This window comes from Microtus oregoni, unplaced genomic scaffold (assembly GCF_018167655.1).
Source record: "Microtus oregoni isolate MIOR12 unplaced genomic scaffold, Mior012 000024F_ref0000369, whole genome shotgun sequence".
In the NCBI taxonomy this organism is placed as follows: Eukaryota; Metazoa; Chordata; class Mammalia; order Rodentia; family Cricetidae; genus Microtus; species Microtus oregoni.
Genome location: NW_024543083.1, coordinates 36,154,635 through 36,173,725, shown reverse-complemented (window position 1 = coordinate 36,173,725; position 19,091 = coordinate 36,154,635). Strand labels below are relative to the sequence as shown.

General features: G+C 38.7%; 1 protein-coding gene across 9 annotated transcripts in view; it reads right to left on the bottom strand.

Moving 5' to 3' along the window:
• Nek1 (NIMA related kinase 1) overlaps positions 1–19,091 on the bottom strand; it is a 554,120-nt gene that overhangs the window by 450,502 nt on the left and 84,527 nt on the right. For 6 of the 9 annotated variants that reach the window (XM_041673737.1, XM_041673742.1, XM_041673738.1 and 3 more), the window contains 7 exons: positions 18,324–18,389; positions 18,023–18,251; positions 9,432–9,584; positions 7,220–7,384; positions 3,475–3,595; positions 2,153–2,241; positions 1,093–1,313 (listed from right to left, as the gene is read on the bottom strand). The exons of 2 other annotated variants lie outside the window; for them this stretch is intronic. In XM_041673737.1, coding sequence (XP_041529671.1) covers positions 1,093–1,313; positions 2,153–2,241; positions 3,475–3,595; positions 7,220–7,384; positions 9,432–9,584; positions 18,023–18,251; positions 18,324–18,389 — 1,044 coding nt within the window. The remainder of the gene's footprint in view (positions 1–1,092; positions 1,314–2,152; positions 2,242–3,474; positions 3,596–7,219; positions 7,385–9,431; positions 9,585–18,022; positions 18,252–18,323; positions 18,390–19,091) is intronic. One more of the 9 variants, XM_041673744.1, reaches the window with a different exon arrangement.

The window sequence follows — 19,091 nt, the reverse complement described above, 5'->3', positions numbered from 1 at the left end:
ATGTCAGGAGCTACACCCATGTCTTAGCAGTAAGACTGCTAAAGCATGAGCTGAATAAGAACAACAATAACAGAGATGCCAAAGCAGAAGGAAAGGCCTATTAGGCCTCAATCTTACACAAAAAAACTACAGGCAACTAAGGAATACTGAGAGTGAGACAAGCAGTCTTCACCAGGGAGCAGCACATCAACTGGTGATTCAATACCAGGAGGTTAGCCCTGAAACATACATACAAGTAGCAGACAAGACTGGGCAGGCTATGTTAAGGAATACACACACACACACACACACACACACACACACACATATATATATGCATGCTAACAACAATTAATGGAAAAAGTATAACTTTAAGTTATACTTATTTTTAATAATATCAAAACAATCAAAACAATATCTGTAATATTGCAATATACACAATAAAAAGAGCTACACAAACAATATACATGACATATTTTGGTAGGTATACATATGTAAAATTACATATAAGTAAAGTAGGCAAATGAATTTACAAATCCAGAGGAGAGCTCTGCAGGGAAGCAGGCGGAGGAGCTAAGAGAATCCAGATGGAAGCTGTATCCACTCTGCACCACACAGTCCTACTTGTAGAATGAAGCTGCCCATAAAAGAGTGAAAACCACAAGAGCCAGAATGGTGTGCAGGAGTCCAAGGAACTATCAGGAAAGGACTTACACCTCTCCTCTGGCCCGTCTCAACAGAATCACAGGAACATCAAGGTTGCCGAAACAGCCACATCCTTTGGCTGCAGGTATTGGCATTTGCTGTGGGACCTGATGTGTGGTAACATTGAATGGTAGCTGAGAAAACAATTCCTCAGACGAGCAACTCGGAGTGCCTGCTATAAACTCTGTCTTATTCCCCAAGTAGGATATTTATTGAGAGAGAACCAGAGCTCCAAAGCTATTTGTTAGTACCACTAAAAAGAGCCTTAGCCAATATCCAGTAAAGTCGGGACATTCTGTTGCTTTTGTTTGTACTTGTTTGGGTTTTGAATCAATTAAAAGCCAGTACTGGCCATCGGGCAATGCTATCAGTGGAGAGACAGCATCATCCAAATGAGACCATACTTACCTTTGGGTTGTTTGCATCAAATAGACCAGTTGAAAGCCCAATCAGTAAGGAGTTCTTGGTTTTAGTTTTTGGTGGTGAATCAGAGCGAGATCGGAGTGAAACTGGTTCTGACTGAACTACGCACAAGTACTCAGACTGAGCCACTTTCTGGAAGAATGGTTCTGGCGGTACTGACTTCTCTACGTCACATCTGGACTGCTGAGAATCATCTACTGCAGGCTCTGTGGAATAAAAAGAGATTATATCATAAATTTATAGAATAGCACTTAAAATTCTAAAAATATCAGCAAGTATCATATAATATTTAACACGCATCCCATCCTAAGATCTGCAGAGATGGCTTGGTGCTAAAACACTTGCTGTTCTTGCAGGAGACCTGGGTGTGGCTCCTAGGACCCCCCATAGCAGCTCGCAACCATCTTTAACTGCAGTTCCAGCGAATCTGACCTGCTATACTCTTCTGGCTTCTGTGGGTACCATGACCAAATGTGGAACAAATACTACTTATATGCAGACAAAACACTCAGCCATATAAAATATTTTTAATTAAAAATGAATTAAAAAAACTCATACCAGGAAAACAAAATCAAAGTATACATATAAGTATATTGTATACTATCTTATAAATAACCATGAAGGAGATATAACATTTTAATTTCATATATATCTTTATTATATTGGAAGTTTTAAAATAAAGAAATCGAAAGAAATGTAAAAATACAGTTTAGAAAATCAATTTTTCTGTTCGTTTTCATAGAGGAGAAAAATTGTTTATACTGTGTTATATTTTGAACAACAGTATTTTAAAAAGATACCAGTTTACTCAGTGTCTTTGGTATATTGCTTTGTTTTAGCAGCAAATTCTTTTCATTTTCAACAATACAACTTACCAAAAAGTTAACTGCTTATATTACCACAATCCCGGGCCAGCTGGTACAGGTTCCTAATTTCTAGGCCTATTTTAAAATAGAATTATGATGACTTATAATGGTGCCCAAATGAGACAGGCTGGTATTAAGAAGCCTTCCAGAAAGAGTTAGACTCCTACAGTGGCACTTACCTATATGATCCTCACGAGACTGCTCCACATTCCCTGGAATGCTGCCTTCACAAACCTCACTCTGCTGCTCAGCAACCTTATCTTCCAACCTGCCACAGACAGACAAACCAAACAAAATAAATACCACGCAGTTTTATTAGAAATAAAAGCCCTTTTATATAAAGAAAATGAAATCCACATCTACTAGCATCCTGAACTCCCTTGTCCAAATGATTTTCTAATCTTAATATAATACTTCCTCTTTAAGTACAGTGTTTTCTACTTTGAGCAAAGTGAAACTCTTACCAATCACTAATCATTAGTTAATATTCATTCATTCTGAACGTTTACATTGGTCAAAACTCTAAAGAATAACTAAATTACAAATGCAATTCATCTAAATATCAAATCTCTGCTTCAAAACACCACCTGATTTTGCAAAAATATTTTATGTAAAACATTACTCATTGCAGCATCACAATACATAGCATGAATATTCATCAAGTAGTAGGCTATTAAGTTTTCTTATATCCATATAATAGAATATAAAATAGAGAACTTTCAATTAATGTGAGAAAATTTCCCAGACAACAAACTTTTTAAAAAAGTATTTGTTCTATATGTATGTGTATGTGTGTGTACATCACATGTGCACAGGAATCCTTGAAGGAGGGAAGAGGAATCAGATACCCTGAAACTAGAGTTACAGGGTCTATGAGCTGGCATGTATGTGCTGGGAGCCAATCCCAGGTCCGCAAGAGCAGTAAGCCCTTTTTAACTGCTGACTACCGACTTTATAAACAAAGTGAGCATGGAGTTTGCTCAGTGGTTAAGAGGGAGCACTGACTGTTCTTTCATAAGGACCAGCGTTTGGATCCCAGCACACACACGGATCAGCTCATAAATACTACAGGTCCAGCAACAAGGGATTCAGTGTGGCTTCCTGCCTCCATATCTTATCTGTGCACACACATGTGAGCATACACTTTCAAAGACACACAAACACATTTTAAAAAGCTGAAAAGGTTTTAATAAGCATTGTATATATTAGCAACTGTATTTGAAAAGACTATGTATTTTGCTTATATATAATAAAAATTATCTGCAGAGAAAAATCAGAAATTGGTTGAATGGGAATAAAGGCCGGCAAGACATTTACTGCTTATCTTCATATAGTTTTTTATTTCTGTCCCATGCTAATATCTATTAAGAAATCAAATTACTTTATAGGGGGTACTACAATATGAAGTTATTAAACTACAACATTAGTTAATACAGCATTACTTATTAAAGAGCTTACCAAAGGGACCTGGCTTTGAAAAGTAAAGAAAAAGACAACATACTCAGTTTCCTTAGCTTCTTCTTCCTCACTAATCCACACATCATTAACAGCAGGTGGCAAACTCCCATCTGTGTCTGTGCTACTTGGCTCTTGGAGAACTTCTGTCTCCAAATCATCAGGTTCTGCAAAGCAAGATCAGGAGATGTCAGAGTAAAGTTTGCTGAGAATGGGCTGACTAACTTTCTGTACGTTATTATTTCAGTTAGTTTAACTAAAGAAAATCAACTGTTTAAAGCTTTCTGGGCTAGTTCTGTAGCACAGTCATTCCTAAAATGAAAGACTAGGCCTTTCATTTTTTCTGGTATAACAAAAATACTTGAGTACTGTGCACAATATTCATTATTATGTAAGGTATATGCCGGGCGGTGGTGGTGCACGCCTTTAATCCCAGCACTCGGGAGGCAGAGGCAGGCGGATCTCTATGAGTTCGAGGCCAGCCTGGTCTACAAGAGTTAGTTCCAGGACAGGCTCCAAAGCTACAGAGACACCCTGCCTCAAAAAAAAAAAAAAAAGAAAAGAAAAGAAAAAAGATATAAGCCTTATTAAAACTACAGCAATATGTAAATCAGCATAAAGGAATCAAAACTAAAGACTAAAGATACCTGTTGTTACAAGTATGAGAAAATAGACTGTATTATTAATATTTAGTAAAGAAACTTTAATCTTGGAAATCTTCCAATAACCACAAAAGAAAACCAATATGATTACCTGGACTTTTACAATGGCCTTGAGAAGAACTGAAGTATGCTAAATCAATTTTCTTATACCCTCAAATAATTAATAGCTAGGAAACTATTTTTCTGGCCATATTTAAAGAGAGTCTATTTGTTCATTTATATGTTTATGTATATGTTTGCATGAATGTATGCACATATGCAAGGTATGTGTAAATATATGTAGAGGCTAGAAAAGAGCCCGATCCCTTCGAGCTGAAGTTATGAGTGCTTGCAGAATGGCAGACATGGGGTGCTGGGATTCACACTCCGGTCTGCATAACTGTGCAGCAAGTGCTTTGCTGCTGAGTCCTCTCTTCAGTCCCACTGAGACTTCTATTTTTCCTGTCTGAGATCATATACTTTCTTACTTAATTCAACACCATGCACATTTTTTCATGGACTTCAGATATGCTTTTCTTATCTATTTACAAATTTCTAATGATTTGCCCTATTGTGAAAGACAAGAGACATGCAAATACTAATTTTGATCTGTTGCTCACATGAATGTTTGGGTCATCCATACAAGGTATGTACCAAGATAGAAGAACCTTTTTCTTTTGTCTTTTAATGTGTAATTCTGTTTTTGTTAAATGGAGGGAGAAAAGGAGGTGGCAATGGGTTGGTTGTTTCTAGAAAGAAGCTGACACAAGTTTTCCTTTGGGAGAGTTTTATCGGCCTTAAGATAACAGAGACGCAGTCACTCTGAGGCAGGACAGTGCCCTCTAACAGACAACAGGAAGGAGAAGGCCTGATGGAGGAGAGCTTTCCCTTAGAACCCACAAAGGAGTTTTAGTAAGAGGCACAGCTTAAAGAACCAGAGAGACAGCTGTCATGAACAGGATGATGGGAGGAGATCAACTTTAGAGAAATTCTACAAACACAGGAAAATATATGACCTTTATATCCTTCCAGGGGCTGGTATGAAGCTCCATATCACATGATTTTGTTCAACACAGCCTACTGACAGGGAGCACGAAGGAGCCAGCTACAGTGTAGCACTATAAATCAGGGGGGGTAGACCCACAGCACAGATAGCTTCTTAACTCTATGTCCCAGAGAAAGAGCTGAGGGGAACAAGGCCTAGTTTTTCCAGGCTGTGGGATGGACTTCTTAGAGAGATCAGCTTCTTAAAGGGGTAGGTTCACTATTTAACAATTCCCTAGTGATCTTCAGCTCTATCAAAACTAACATTCTATCCTCTAAACTCAATTTGTGACCATGGTTTCCATAAAGCCTAAAATATTTACTCCACAACTCTGTAGGAAAAGTGAAGCTTGCCAACCTCAAAACTAGGCTATAAACTCTCTACTATATGCACACTCATCATGCTGGTTAATTTTATCTTTTAAATATTTTATTATTAATTTTTAAGAAGGGTACAACATACTGCCTTGTTTGGGATACTATGATAAAGTATCAGACTGGTGGCTTGAAGAGAAATTTATTTCTCTTCATTTCAGCAGTCAAGAGAATCTAGCATCAGGATCCCAGCACAGTCAGTTCTGGAGAAAGGTTTTCCTCCAGGTACACTGACAGCCTTTTTCTTCATGTATTTTCAGCATGATATAGAACAAAGGCTGACTCTCCGGCCTTTTCTTAGAAGGAAGTTAACGCCATTCATGAGGCCAACATACACATCTTTTGAGGAAGAGACATCATTCTGTACCACACGACTAACTATGCTCTGTGAACACAATGGGTTACTGTGGTGAACATGCTGCATGGGACACAGTCTCTGACAGTCTCCTTATCTAATGAGCACAATGGAAGTGATGCTATTCCTATTCACGACTGAATGTTTAGGAAACTGGCAGCCTCCGGTTGGTATCTGGAAGTCAAAGCATCATAAAGAAGTTTATTTAGCTCAGAAAAAACCCAAGGCAATTTTTTGAGACTAAAATATCAATATTATTGTGGAAAGAATGCAGTATTTTTAGTTAATGAGCAGGCTGGTAGGTTAAAGATGGTTGCAGATTCTTTAATGATCTTCCCTTTGAGAGGCAGGCCTAGCTCCCTACCTTGGGCACACTCTGGGTTTGTGACAGCTCTGACCAATAGAAGTGCTAATGGTCCCAGGTCACTTTAACTGTTAACTGGTTAACTTTAAAGAACACACACAGCAAAAAAAAAAAAAAAAAAAAAAAAAAATCAAATCAATCAAACTAACAAAAAACCATACACACCATACACAGCTTTTAATGTAGCACCTGAGATGGCTGTAGGTTCTTTAAGACCTTCTCCTCTCAGAGGTGAATCCTATTTCCCCCACATCGGAACCTCCAGGTCATCAGAGAATAAAATCATATAAGCTATGAAAAACAGGTGCTGGAGAGACTGCTCGACTGTGAAGAGCACTGGGTGTTTTCCCAAGGACCCAAGTGCAATTCCCAGCACCCACGTGGTGACTCACGATCATCTCAGACTTCAGCTGCATCATCATCTTCTGGCTTAGGCAGGCACCAGACATACAAACAGGTAAACCCCCATGTTCATAAAATAATTAAAGCTTTATTTTGAAAGGTAGGAAGAATACAGAATGTGACTGAGGTTCCTCAAAACACAGAGAGGGGCCTGTCACACTCGGCTTCTGAGGTGTACCTTCCAAGACGGCAGAAAAATGATCAAGTCGTCTCACTGACAGCTGAGTATCACATCGCTTGGCCTCTTAGGCAAAGACAATGTACTAGGAAAATCACAATCCCAGTCTTGACTCAACCCTGATCCATAAAATAATGGGATAGAATGGTCAGTAACTAGGACGCATGGTCCTATATGCCCGTAGCTCTCACCAGCAGCGAGAGCGGGACTCTGCACTCTAGGAGACCAGCCCGACCCTCCTAACGCAACCCTTGAAAACTCTTGGTCTTCAAAACCAAAAACGGGGGGGGGGGGGGGGGGAGGAAGATAGTTACTAAAATTAGTGAGCCTAATTTGAGATGAATTACTCAAACATACACACAAATTTTGACAATTTCTTCAATGATTCAATACTAATTAAAATTTAGCTCATTTAAATGCATTACAACATACCTTCCACATTTCCTTCTGACGTTGGTGGAGGCACCTCACTAAACTTTGGGCTTTCTGTTTCAACAGAATCAACAGTACCTGATGGATTTATTTCTTTTGAAGTACATTCTGGTTTCTCTTCTCCAACAATTAAGGGCTTGTAGTTTTCGCCTTCAGGATAAATCTCTGTAGAAGCAAAACAACGAAAAGTCTACTTCTCTCAAGAGGTTTTGAAGTTACTTGCAATGATATTTAGAGCCAAAAAAACCAAAAACAAACCCTAGATTGTTGCATCAGGTGAAGCTCTTTTACACACTAGAAACTAATGAGTTAAGAAAATGTGACAACCAAATTCCATTTCATAATGACCTTCAAGGTGGATAACACAATTTGAATTCTTTTCCTTTTGGGGAAAAATTAATACACCTGTATCAGAATTGAATTTTAAAATTACTAACCAACTTTTAAAAGCTATTTGTTTTTCATATAGCTTCATTTTTCACATGTAGTTTTTCATATGATATTTACTTCTAGTTTGCTACAAACTCTGCACACTGTGGCTGTTTCCAGGAAAAGATTTATCATAAAACAACTGACTGTAGTCATTGACTCTCCTCATTCCTGTGTGACTGTTTACAAGCCAGTGCCCCAACTCCCCCAAATCAATGTTGTCATAGGTGGATGATTTTATATATACAATAAATAATCCTGCTAATATGTAAATCTCACAGTTCACTGAACTACCTCACTAACTCAGCTTTTTAATAAATCATATATTAGAAACATTATAAATTATGGCTCCTTAAAAGTTCCAATTTTAGGAATTCCCATATCTAATTTTTAGTGGTGTTTTTTATTCATCTCCCTCTAATATAGCTTTTGTGAAGCAGGGTCTCACCATGTAGCCCTTGCTGGCTTGGATTCCCTATGTAGATCATGCTGGCTTTGAACTCAGAGATCTGCCTGCCTCTGCTTCCCAAGTGCTGGGATTAAAGGCATGGACCATCATGCCTGGCACTATTCTAGCTCAATAAAAATTTCATTTTTCATGGATTTGAAGCAGAGAGAGGAGGGTATATCGAGAGGGTTAGAAAAAAGGGAGGGTGAAATATTATAATCTCAAAAAAGTTTGATTTTGCAAGTACGTTTAATGACTGGTTCTAACATTCTTTCCCCATTGTCCATCCCCATTGACATCCTTATAAAAGTCATCATTAGAATTATTCCTTTGCATACACTCTCAGCTTGTTGAACACACTTCACTGTACTCAACTGGAAAACCCTGAATTCATTCAATTTCTACACATGCCTGCTTGACATGATTGGAGAACAATAGACATTGTTGTGAAGTGACCTCAATTTTAATGATCTCTTTTGATGGTTTGGATCCCGATAGTCAAGTGTCCCTGCAGGTACTTGTGTCTGCGTGTGGTGATGTTAAAGTGGTAAGACTTTTCAATGGCAAGTCAGTGAGGACACTGTTCATGACCTACGACAAGGAGATTCACCTTTCGTAAGAGCTAACTTTTGCCTGTTAGGAATGTACACAGGCTCTTTCCACAGTCTATTTCTCAGATTCGAGCTGACTCCTACAGAACATGTCAGGATCCTATGTCCTAAGTCAACTTTTCATATGCTTCAGCTATGAGTTCATGCTCAATCTCGAGGAGCAACAGAAAAAAAATGCAAAAGGTAACGAGCATGCCTAGGCACTGTTCATGTCTGGACACTGTTCATCCACTCTCTGTCTTGTGAACAAGCTGTCCAGTGGGAAGGCTTCTGTATACACAGTTGCTTTTCCTCAGGTGCTGCTCTAACACCCAAACACCTAAGACTCAGGAATCCAGAATGTCTTCCCTCCTGTCTGTGTCAGCACTCCATCTCAGTTCCAGAATGATGTCACACATACTTACAGACATTTTTTTCTACTCAATTTAACTCCCGAATCTCTTCACAAATACACCATGAATCTTAATAAACTGTTTCAACATTTTCCCTAATGGAAAACATGCTTGGACTTTTCCACCTCCCTCATCCAGATTTCCTATTCTTTAGATTTCATCCAGGTCTGACAAGGGCAGAAACCATTACTATTTAGAACAACCAACCCCCTGAAGGTGGACAGGTAGACTAATTCCACACAAGAAAATGGAAACACCTTAACACATTAATTTTTATAATACTACTTCTTGTGCTTACCACTTTTTTTTTGTTTTTTTTTTTTTGTGCTTACCACTTTTAAAAGCTGTGTTTTCTAGTAGTTCTGTCTGGGGTTGGAGTTCAGCTTCTCCTAGTATCTTCAGGACAGAATCTGTAGGGCTTTTCCCCCAGACTTTTCTTGGAGAGCCATTAGAATCTAACTTAATTACCTCTCCTACGGTATGTTCTGTGAGAAAAGAAATATAGAGAAACAATTCTCAAAGGTAGAATAATTCATTGTTTGGCAGCTTTAATTTCTACTATCCAACCAACCGTTTCATGCTAAAAGCTAATATAAAAATAAATCACACGATAAATAAAAATATGGGCTAAAAGGTAAAAAACAGTCTAAGAAAACTTTGCCTTTGAGTTTATATCATAAGCAGACAACTAATACTTCTTTTCTACAAATAATCCTGGATAAAATAATTTAAATAAAATTTAGAAAGGCAAAAAATAATAGTCTCGAGTCATCAGAATATCTGGTAATAAAACATGAGCACAGGGACTAGGGAAATGGCTCAACAATTAAGAGCACTAGTTACCCACCCAAAGAACTTAGGTTCATTCCCCAGCACCTATACAGCGATTCACAAGCATCTGTAACTCTAGTTTCAGATCTCCAGTGAATGTGATGTTATCTTCTAACCTCTGCAGACACCAGGTACCAAAAGATTCTCAGACACACAGTACATTCAGGCAAAACACCCACACATATAAAATAAAAATAAGATTTATACACTTAAGAGTAATACACATGATATACTACATGGTATATGTTAATATGGCCTCATAACTATAGCCTACACAAGGTGACTTTAGAAAAACTATGATGTTTAATCTCGGTTGTCAACTGGACCTGGAATCAGCTGAAAGGCAGCTCACAGGGCACAGGTGTGAGATGGCCATCTTTGGAAGACTCTAAGTGTGTCGTGTAAACCAATCTAACAAACCCTCTTGTAATAAAGATTCTCTCTAGAGGTCTGTCCGTCTATAGAACCCTGACCAAGACACCAGCTGAAAGATGCTTTAGGACTCAGGATGCAGCATAAAGGGGAACAGCAAAAGGAGTCCAAGGTATAAAGGCTCATGCAAATCAGCAAGTAATACTCAGTTTTGTACCACCAACACAATTAGCATGACGGACCTAAGATTCAAAAGCATAGCTAAGGTAAAAGATTCAAGAATCATGAAAGAGGATCTAAATCTGTTTTCCTAGTTTTATCTTTGTAATGAATTTTTTTCTAGTGGATAAGTATAAACAAACATAGCTGATAAGCGGAGTGTAAGATCCAATGTGAAGTTCCCCAATTTTAGAATGGCTGTTCTAAAGAAGTTAGTTGAGATGTATAGAGTTTGGGCCTGGCTAATTTTTCTACGTGATGTTTTTTATTTACAAGTTCTTTATAATAAATTTTTAATTTGAAAAGGTTGTTATAAGCTTTAAATCTGGAAACAATATTTCTGCAAAAACACCAAGTCCAGTGGTTAGGGTTTCAAGCACTAATGCTGAAAAACCTTTGTTACAGAGCTATCAAAATCTAGAATCGCTGGCAAAAAAAAAAAAAAAAAAAAGTGGTTAAAACAGTATAGATTAAAAGAAACAACAGGAAAAAGACTTGGAACTTAAGGTTACTTGGTATCTGATAAGAAGGGTCAAGCAATACAACAGAAAAGAAAATTTCTGGAACAATGGAAATGGAATGCCCACTTAAAAAAAACCATGGGGAGAAAAACTGGCAGGATTTGTAGCCAGTCTGAGCTGAATAGATGGAACCTGAGTCTGCGGGAAGAAAATGGCTCGCATCTGACGTACAGAGAGAAGTCAGGTCTCACAAAGCTGCGCACATCACTACTTGAGCACCAGTCTGCACAGCACATGCAAGGAAACGACTGCAGTCTCGAGAGGAGAGCACCCAACAGAAGTGAAGGAGGAAGACCTGGAGTTTACAAAGACCAGAACCAGTTCCTATCTCCACCAGCCTGTAGTTCACAAGCCATTAGGCAGATTGTTCAGAAAGGTTGTGGACTCGGTAAAGGGGGAAGATTAGCCATAGACTAAACACTGCTTGATTCCACTTCACAGAATTTAAGAAGAAGGCCTAAAAGGATCAAGATACTCATAACTAACCAAAGTGTATCCCATAACAAAGGTCAAGAGTAGTTATAGAAATATAAAAACTACATAAACTTCCACAAATTATAATTCAGTGTTTTGTCCCTAAGCAAAAATAATCAAGTATAATATGGTCTACCAACCAAAAAGAATGTCCAAATGACAGAGATGATGAGATTACTCACTGGGGAAGGACATTTGTAGTGATTATTATAGCTGGGCTCCCTTGGGTTCAACTAAAGAAGACTGACCATGGGAGGGACAAAATAAGGGAAGCTGGGCTGGTGTGCAGCTCAGTTGTGGAGTACTTGTCCAGCATGAAGAGACTCTGGACTAGAACCTCCTCTACCAAAAGGAGGAGGGGAAAAAAGATTGGTGCTGGACTTGTAGGAGAGAAGTCCAAAAGAATACAGGAAAAAATAATGGCAAAGAATTTTCCAATACAAGTGACAGTTATGACTCACAATCCAAGAACACTAGCAAAAGGATGTGATAACAAGGAGTGTCACCACCAAGCTCACTGAAACCAGGGCTTTGAGAAAAAGCCAGAGCAGCAGCCAGAGGACAATGACATCCTGCATCCAGAGGAATCGCTGAGACTGACAGTCACAGACGACTTCCCGCTGCGAGCAGTGGAGAAATATTGTTAAAGTAGAATAGAAAAAAGTATCAGCTAATTCCATACCTCTTATCAAATATTTGCTGAAGGCAGGCATAGTAAACTTTTACAGACATATACAAGTTGAAGGAACCGATCATTAGTGATATTAAAGCATAGCAAGTCTTAAAGGGAAGCCAACACGCAGAGGAAACAGAGCCAGACGGTAGACAGCACTAAAAATGTAAACACAAAGCAGACACATAGGACCATTTCACTTACTGCTTACGTATCCCTAAGAACTAATAACTAGATTATGAATTTTATAGCAAAAATATAAGCAAAGCAATTACCTCACCCATCCCAATCCTAGCACAAAGGTAGGAAGGAAGAAAGTGCAAGACTGTTATAATGCTGCTTGCTATATATAGGTTAAGCACTGAAGTCATTTGAAAATAGAGTTCATAAAAGTATATACTGTTGACTCTAAATCAAATAGTGAGTTATCAGAGTAATGAACTCTAAGAAAGCAAGAGGAAATAGAGAAAAAAATCACAGATAAAGCAAGTTGGTACAGATAAATTGTGTAGAATGCAAATAGTATAAAAGTATTAGGTGTTAGGAGTGGACTGAAAAAGCAAACCCACACTAAATGTAAATGTATAAACAGTTTGAGTGCGGGAAAGGGATAGATATCTCAATCTAACATTGAGCAAAAGAATATAAAAATGACTATACCAATAAAACATTCTTTAAAAGAGTTGGTTGGCGCACACCTTTAATCCCAGCACTCAGTAGGCAGGCACAGGTGGATCTCTGTAAGTTCAAGGCCAGCCTAGTCTATAAGAGCTAGGTCCAGAACAAGCCCCAAAGCTACAGAGAAACCCTGACTCAAAAAACCAAAAACCAAAACCAAAACAAAATGAAAAAAATCTTTAAAAGAAAAAAAATTAAAGCTCACAATACAGATGCCTCTCAAAAAGCATATGTCAAAGAAGCCAGAAACAAAAGAACACAAAACTTACATGGCTGGCTTCATGGCATTCTAGAAACAGAATAACTAATATAAGGTGGGGAAATTTCAGACAAAGAGTCTCTGGGAGACAAAAGTCAAAGTCTGATTGAGGAAGGGCTGTGACACTTCTTGGGGTGATGGTAATGCGCTATCTATTATTAGTAATTAATGTTAAATACGTCCACGTATTTGCTGGAACTCAGCAAATGTACAAATCATTATCCTTAAAATAACATAAAAGGTGAAAAACTAAATAAATACTGAATTCTGACGGTGACTCTATGCTGTGAAGTACAGGAAAGTATACCAATGTCTGCGGTTGACTCTGAGTTATGTCAGAAATAAGACTGATGAGTACAGGATAGATACAATGGACAGCACTAATGGTAGAAGGTAAATGGATGATTATAACACCTACTGCAAAATTATTAAATTCTTCTACATGTTTGAAATTTCTCATAATGAAATTCTAGGAATTTAGATATAACACAATGAGATATACAAACATAAAGAGAATTTTAATGTAGTAGTAGTATAAGGTCCATAAAATACACTTAAAAATAAAATCTAGAACAATGCAAATAAAACTGCATATAACCAATAATGCAATATAAAGGGAGAATTATATTATGAACACGCCCATTCACACATATATGGATATATGTGCATATATGTGTATATACATACACGTGTATACATTAAATAAATATATCTTTATTTAATCTATATATACACACAAACATGGATAAGCACATATATCTGAATGTACTCAGAAAGATAAACAAGCTAATGTCAGCAAGTACCTGGTAACAGGAAGGATTGCCCTTCATGTTTTAGGAAAGTACTGTTCCAGGCCTAAAGAAGAAGCAGAACTGATCACCAGTTCTTGTGTTTTTGGTTTATTTGTGATCAGTCTTCCCAGTTTCTTAAGAAATAAGAGAAGCTGAGCATGGTGATATATACACCTGGAACCCTAGGACTTAGAAGTTCTGAAGCAGGAACTCAATGAGTTCAATGCCAGACAGGTCTATATAACCCTTTCCAGGAAGCTTATGTATTTCTCACCCTGGCCCGCTACTGACCTTACACAGTGGCAGTGGTCTATTATTACTCCAGAGCAGTGCTTCTCAACCTTCCTAATGCTGCGTGGAGCCTTTTCATACAGTACCTCATGGTGTGGTGACCCCAAATCATAAAATTATTTTTGTTGCTAATTCATAAATGTAATTTTGAATCATAATGTAAGTATCTGTGTTTTCTCAAGGCCACAAAGGGGCCTCGAACCACAGATTGAGAATCTCTGCTCCAGAACCACAGGTTGAGAACCTCTGCTCCAGAACCACAGGTTGAGAACCTCTGCTCCAGAAGCCAAGTTGGCTATAGTCTCCCACCTCAGACGTTTCACAACAGGAGTTGTGTGTCCTTTTATTTATTTATTAACTATTTTCCTGTATAAAATTTGAGTGACACACACACAGAAAGCCCAGAACATGTGGTACATGTCAGACAAGCTTAGCTAAAAAGCTTATATGTTAAAAGGAAACAACATACTTAAGGGGAAAAAAAAACATCTGATTATCAATGAAAATAAATTATGAAACTCCCACAAAAAACTGATTACTTTAAATTCTAAATAAAAACTTAAATGAATGAGGTTTATTATTCATTAAGGGAAGAAAAAGACATATGTATCTGATTATACAGAGAACTATAAAATCAGGCTGTTGAATTTACCAATATGAAGGTCTTCCGTGACTGAGTAGTTTTGTTCACTGATAGGAAAAAGTAAGGTAAGCAAGGACAGGAGAAGAATTAGAATAAAAAACAAACATGTCTTTAAAAGTATGTTATGAAGAGAGCTCTCAGAATCAGACAGCGGGGAGTAAGTATCATCTAAAAATCCTGGGGAGTTGTGGAGACAAAGAGTGCGGCACATCGAAGAGGTGAGCCATTCACAGTGAGGGCAAAGGAAACGGACAGAGTGCCATGAAGAACTAAGAGGGTGAGCCGAGTCCCCGGATCATGAAGGGCTGTGGGCTGTATTCTAGCTGTAATGGAAATCAACAGCTTGAAGACAGCAGAGTGACATGATATATTTTTTCCTCATAATTGGTGAAAATTAATTTCAAGGCAGGTGATGATGACATAGCCTTTAATCCCAGTACTCGGGAGGCAGAGGCAGGTGGATTTCTGTGAGTTCGAGGCCAGCCTAGCCTGGTCTAAAAGAGCTAGTTCCAGGACATATAGGGCTGTTATACAGAGAAACCCTGTCTCGAGAAACAAAACTAAACTAAAATTTAATTTCAAATTTCTTTAGGTTACAATGTCTTTACATCCCTATCTAGTAACACCATCCACCCGTTCCATTTCACTTCCTATAAAACAGATATATTTTTTGTACTTCCTTGCCTTCCATTTACCTTTAAAATGGATTTTATTCCTTTGGTATAGTTGTGACACTAATTTCCTCAAGCTCACAATGCCTCTCCTAGGATAAACATTGATAAAATATAGTCCTCAATTTTTCATCTTTCTTTCAGAAATATTCTGCTCATCCTTTTGAGCTAAACCATATTCTTCTTCTGTTCTATATATCCCTAACCCTTCTGCATGTGCATGTTAGTGTGCGTGTGTGCACTGCATGTGAAACCCAAGGACAGCCTTGGCTACTGCTTCTCACGTACTGCTATCCAATTTGGTGTGTTGTTGCTGTTATTTTGAAACAGGGTCTCTTTATTAGCCTGAAACTGGAAAGGAGAAAGAATATTTAAAAAATGTTTGGACACTTAAGAAAGAGTTAGCCCCACCCACGAGGAAGAACTGGGCCTGATGGCCTGGGCATAGGGGAGCTGGCTCTGCCCCCTCACCTGACGGGAGAGGCCCTAACATCTACTCCATCTGGGACCTGCCGGCACTCATGAAAGGACTGGTCCTGTGGGATATCTACAGGATCCCAGAGGAGCTTCAGTGAGAATCCAGTGGATCAGACCAATGACTCTTGCAATGCACATCTGCTAGGAAAGCTGACTGGACAAAAGGGTAACCGGGTGACACCTGCAGATCCTAATGCCACCAGAATGAATAAAGAGGTGCTAGAGAGGTGGGAATGATGGGGGAGTGAAGAGGGTTTTTTGTTTTGTTTTATTTTGTTTATGTTTGCTTGTTTTGTTTTGATTTTTAAAAATGTTTTTCTTTGGGGGGGGTGCTGCAGGGGTGAGGGGAAGATATGGGGGGACTGGGAGGTGAGTGGAATTAAGTTTCATGACTTGAAACTTCCAAAGAATCAATAAAGAAATTATGTCAAATAAAAACTAATGTTTGGTGAAGTTTTCCAAATTTGACAAAAGATTTAAGTCTATATATTGAAGAATTTCCTAAGTCCAAGGAGAGGAAACAGGAAGAAAAGTACACTAAGATACTTCACAAACATACTATTCAAAACTAGACATAACGAGAATAATAATCGATAGGCTGGAGAGGAAGTTCAGCAGAAGAGCACACACATGGCACTTCACAAAGGTACCCCGTTCTAGGGGATTTGACATCTTCGGGTTTCTGTGGCACAAAGCATGCACATGGTGCACAGACACACATGTGGGCAAAACACCCATACACATAAAATCATACCAAATTTCTGAAAAATAAAGAGATAAAATGTCATAGCAATCACACCAAAAAAGTCATGCATGTACAGGGGAACAAAATGAAGGCCATGCTTCCTGTGGGAAGATGGTAAGGAGACAATGAAGGCCGTGATTCCTGAGAGAAGACGGTAAGGAGACAATGAAGGCTGTGATTCCTGTGAGAAGATGGTAAGGAGACAATGAAGGTCATGATTCCTGTGGGAAGACGGTAAGGAGACAATGAAGGCCATGATTCCTGTGGGAAGACGGTAAGGAGACAATGAAGGCCATGATTCCTGTGGGAAGACGGTAAGGAGACAATGAAGGCCGTGATTCCTGTGGGAAGACAGTAAGGAGACAATGAAGGCCATGATTCCTGTGGGAAGAGGGTAAGGAGACAATGAAGGCCATGATTCCTGGGGGAAGAGGGTAAGGAGACAATGAAGGCCATGATTCCTGTGGGAAGAAGGTAAGGAGACAATGAAGGCCATGATTCCTGTGGGAAGATGGTAAGGAGACAACGAAGGCCATGATTCCTGTGAGAAGATGGTAAGGAGACAACGAAGACCATGATTCCTGTGGGAAGACGGTAAGGAGACAATGAAGGCCGTGGTTCCTGTGAGAACACAGTGGGTGCTTAGGAATTCTTTCTAGTTAAACCTCCTGAACTCCTCCTAAGGTCTAAGGGGCTCTTCTGAGCTTTCACTGCTCTTGTTTTCATCAGAAACTACTGGTAGAGTTGGGCATGTACTCAGCATTCAGAGGGCAGAGGCAAGAGGATTATGAATTCAAGACCAGCTTGGTATTTATACAATGAGTGATTATCTCATAAAACCAAAAGTGGGGAAGCTGGGAAACACATATCTGTAACTTAAGCACTGAGAAGACAGAGAAAAGAAGACCATGAGTTCAAGGACAGTGCTGGATACATACTGAGACATGTGTCACCCACCAGGAACCCCTTTCACTACAACAAGAACAAAGAATGTAACAGGTTGACATGGTGTAAAGGGTTCAAACAGTACAATTTAAATACATTTCTTTAGTTCTCCTCTCACTACACTCTTACAGAAGAATTTTTGCTACTGTAAAAACCAAACCACTTTTCATGTCTTTATATTGTACTGAAAGATACTTCATATGCCCATGAGGGAGTTGCACAGACTTCTTCTACCTCTCTTAACCCATCCACATGTTGGTTCCTTAGGATGGCCAGGACACAAGTTTACGTGAGTGCTAACCCAAGACAGGACATGGACATGTTCATACATACTTGCAGAGGCAGAGAAGGATGTATCCAGTGTCACTTCATCCAGAGGAATCACAAGCTGACCTCCGACCTCCCACTTCTTGCGATCAGAGGAAATGGCATTTTCTTTCTCATACTCCTTGGCATCCTTGTGACCAGCGACCTCACAAGAATCTGAGTGATGGTGATTCTCCTTTTCATCTTCCTGAGCTTTAAGATTCTCATTTAGCCTACGCAGTATTTCTCGCTTGCTCTGAAATAGTTACACTTTAGTGAGCATATCATTAAATAAGAGCCTGACAGAGTCTCTGAAAACTGTACTTACTGAAACAGCATTGCTGCTCTTTTGCATTTCTTCTGAAGTTTCTTGGGTTTCAGTTAAATTTCCATCCTTTAAACAAAAGACGGTTGAAGAGTAAGAGAAAACCATTTTAGGACTCTGAAACAGTTGATATTTTTGTTACTTTCAGTTTTTCATTTAACTGAAATTTAACCCCTGTGAACTTTTCTCATTGCTGTGAAATGTTAACACGGCTTCTGTCATTATAAATAATGATGAACATTTAAACATTATCAATCAGTTAATAAGTTAAATGTGTGTGTGTGTGTGTGTGTGTGTCAATTCTTAGTTATTTGTTATGTTTGTGGGTTACTGCTAACAATTATCTCTGTCTTCTTTGGTATCTAACTTTTGATAATTTAAAGTCAATGACAGGCATGAAAAGAAATTCATATACTTTGTTTATTAGAGTTAGGAAAAGGGTTGTCATGTTTTGCTTTTAAAAAAATATGGTTCTTCAGGCTAGAGATATGGCTCAGTGGTTAAGAGTATTTGCTACTCCTGCAGAGGACCTGGGTATGATTCCCAGAACCCACAAGGTGGCTCACAACCAACTGTTACTCCAATTCTAAAGAACTTAACACCCTCTTCTGGCCTCTTGGGGCACCAGGCATACACACTGTGCACAGAGATATCTGCAGGCAAAACACCCAAATGCATAAAATAATTACGTCCTAAAAATAAATAATCCTGGGGACTGAATGCCTCATGCAAGTGTTCTACCACCTGAGCTAATGTGTTGGTAGATAAAGG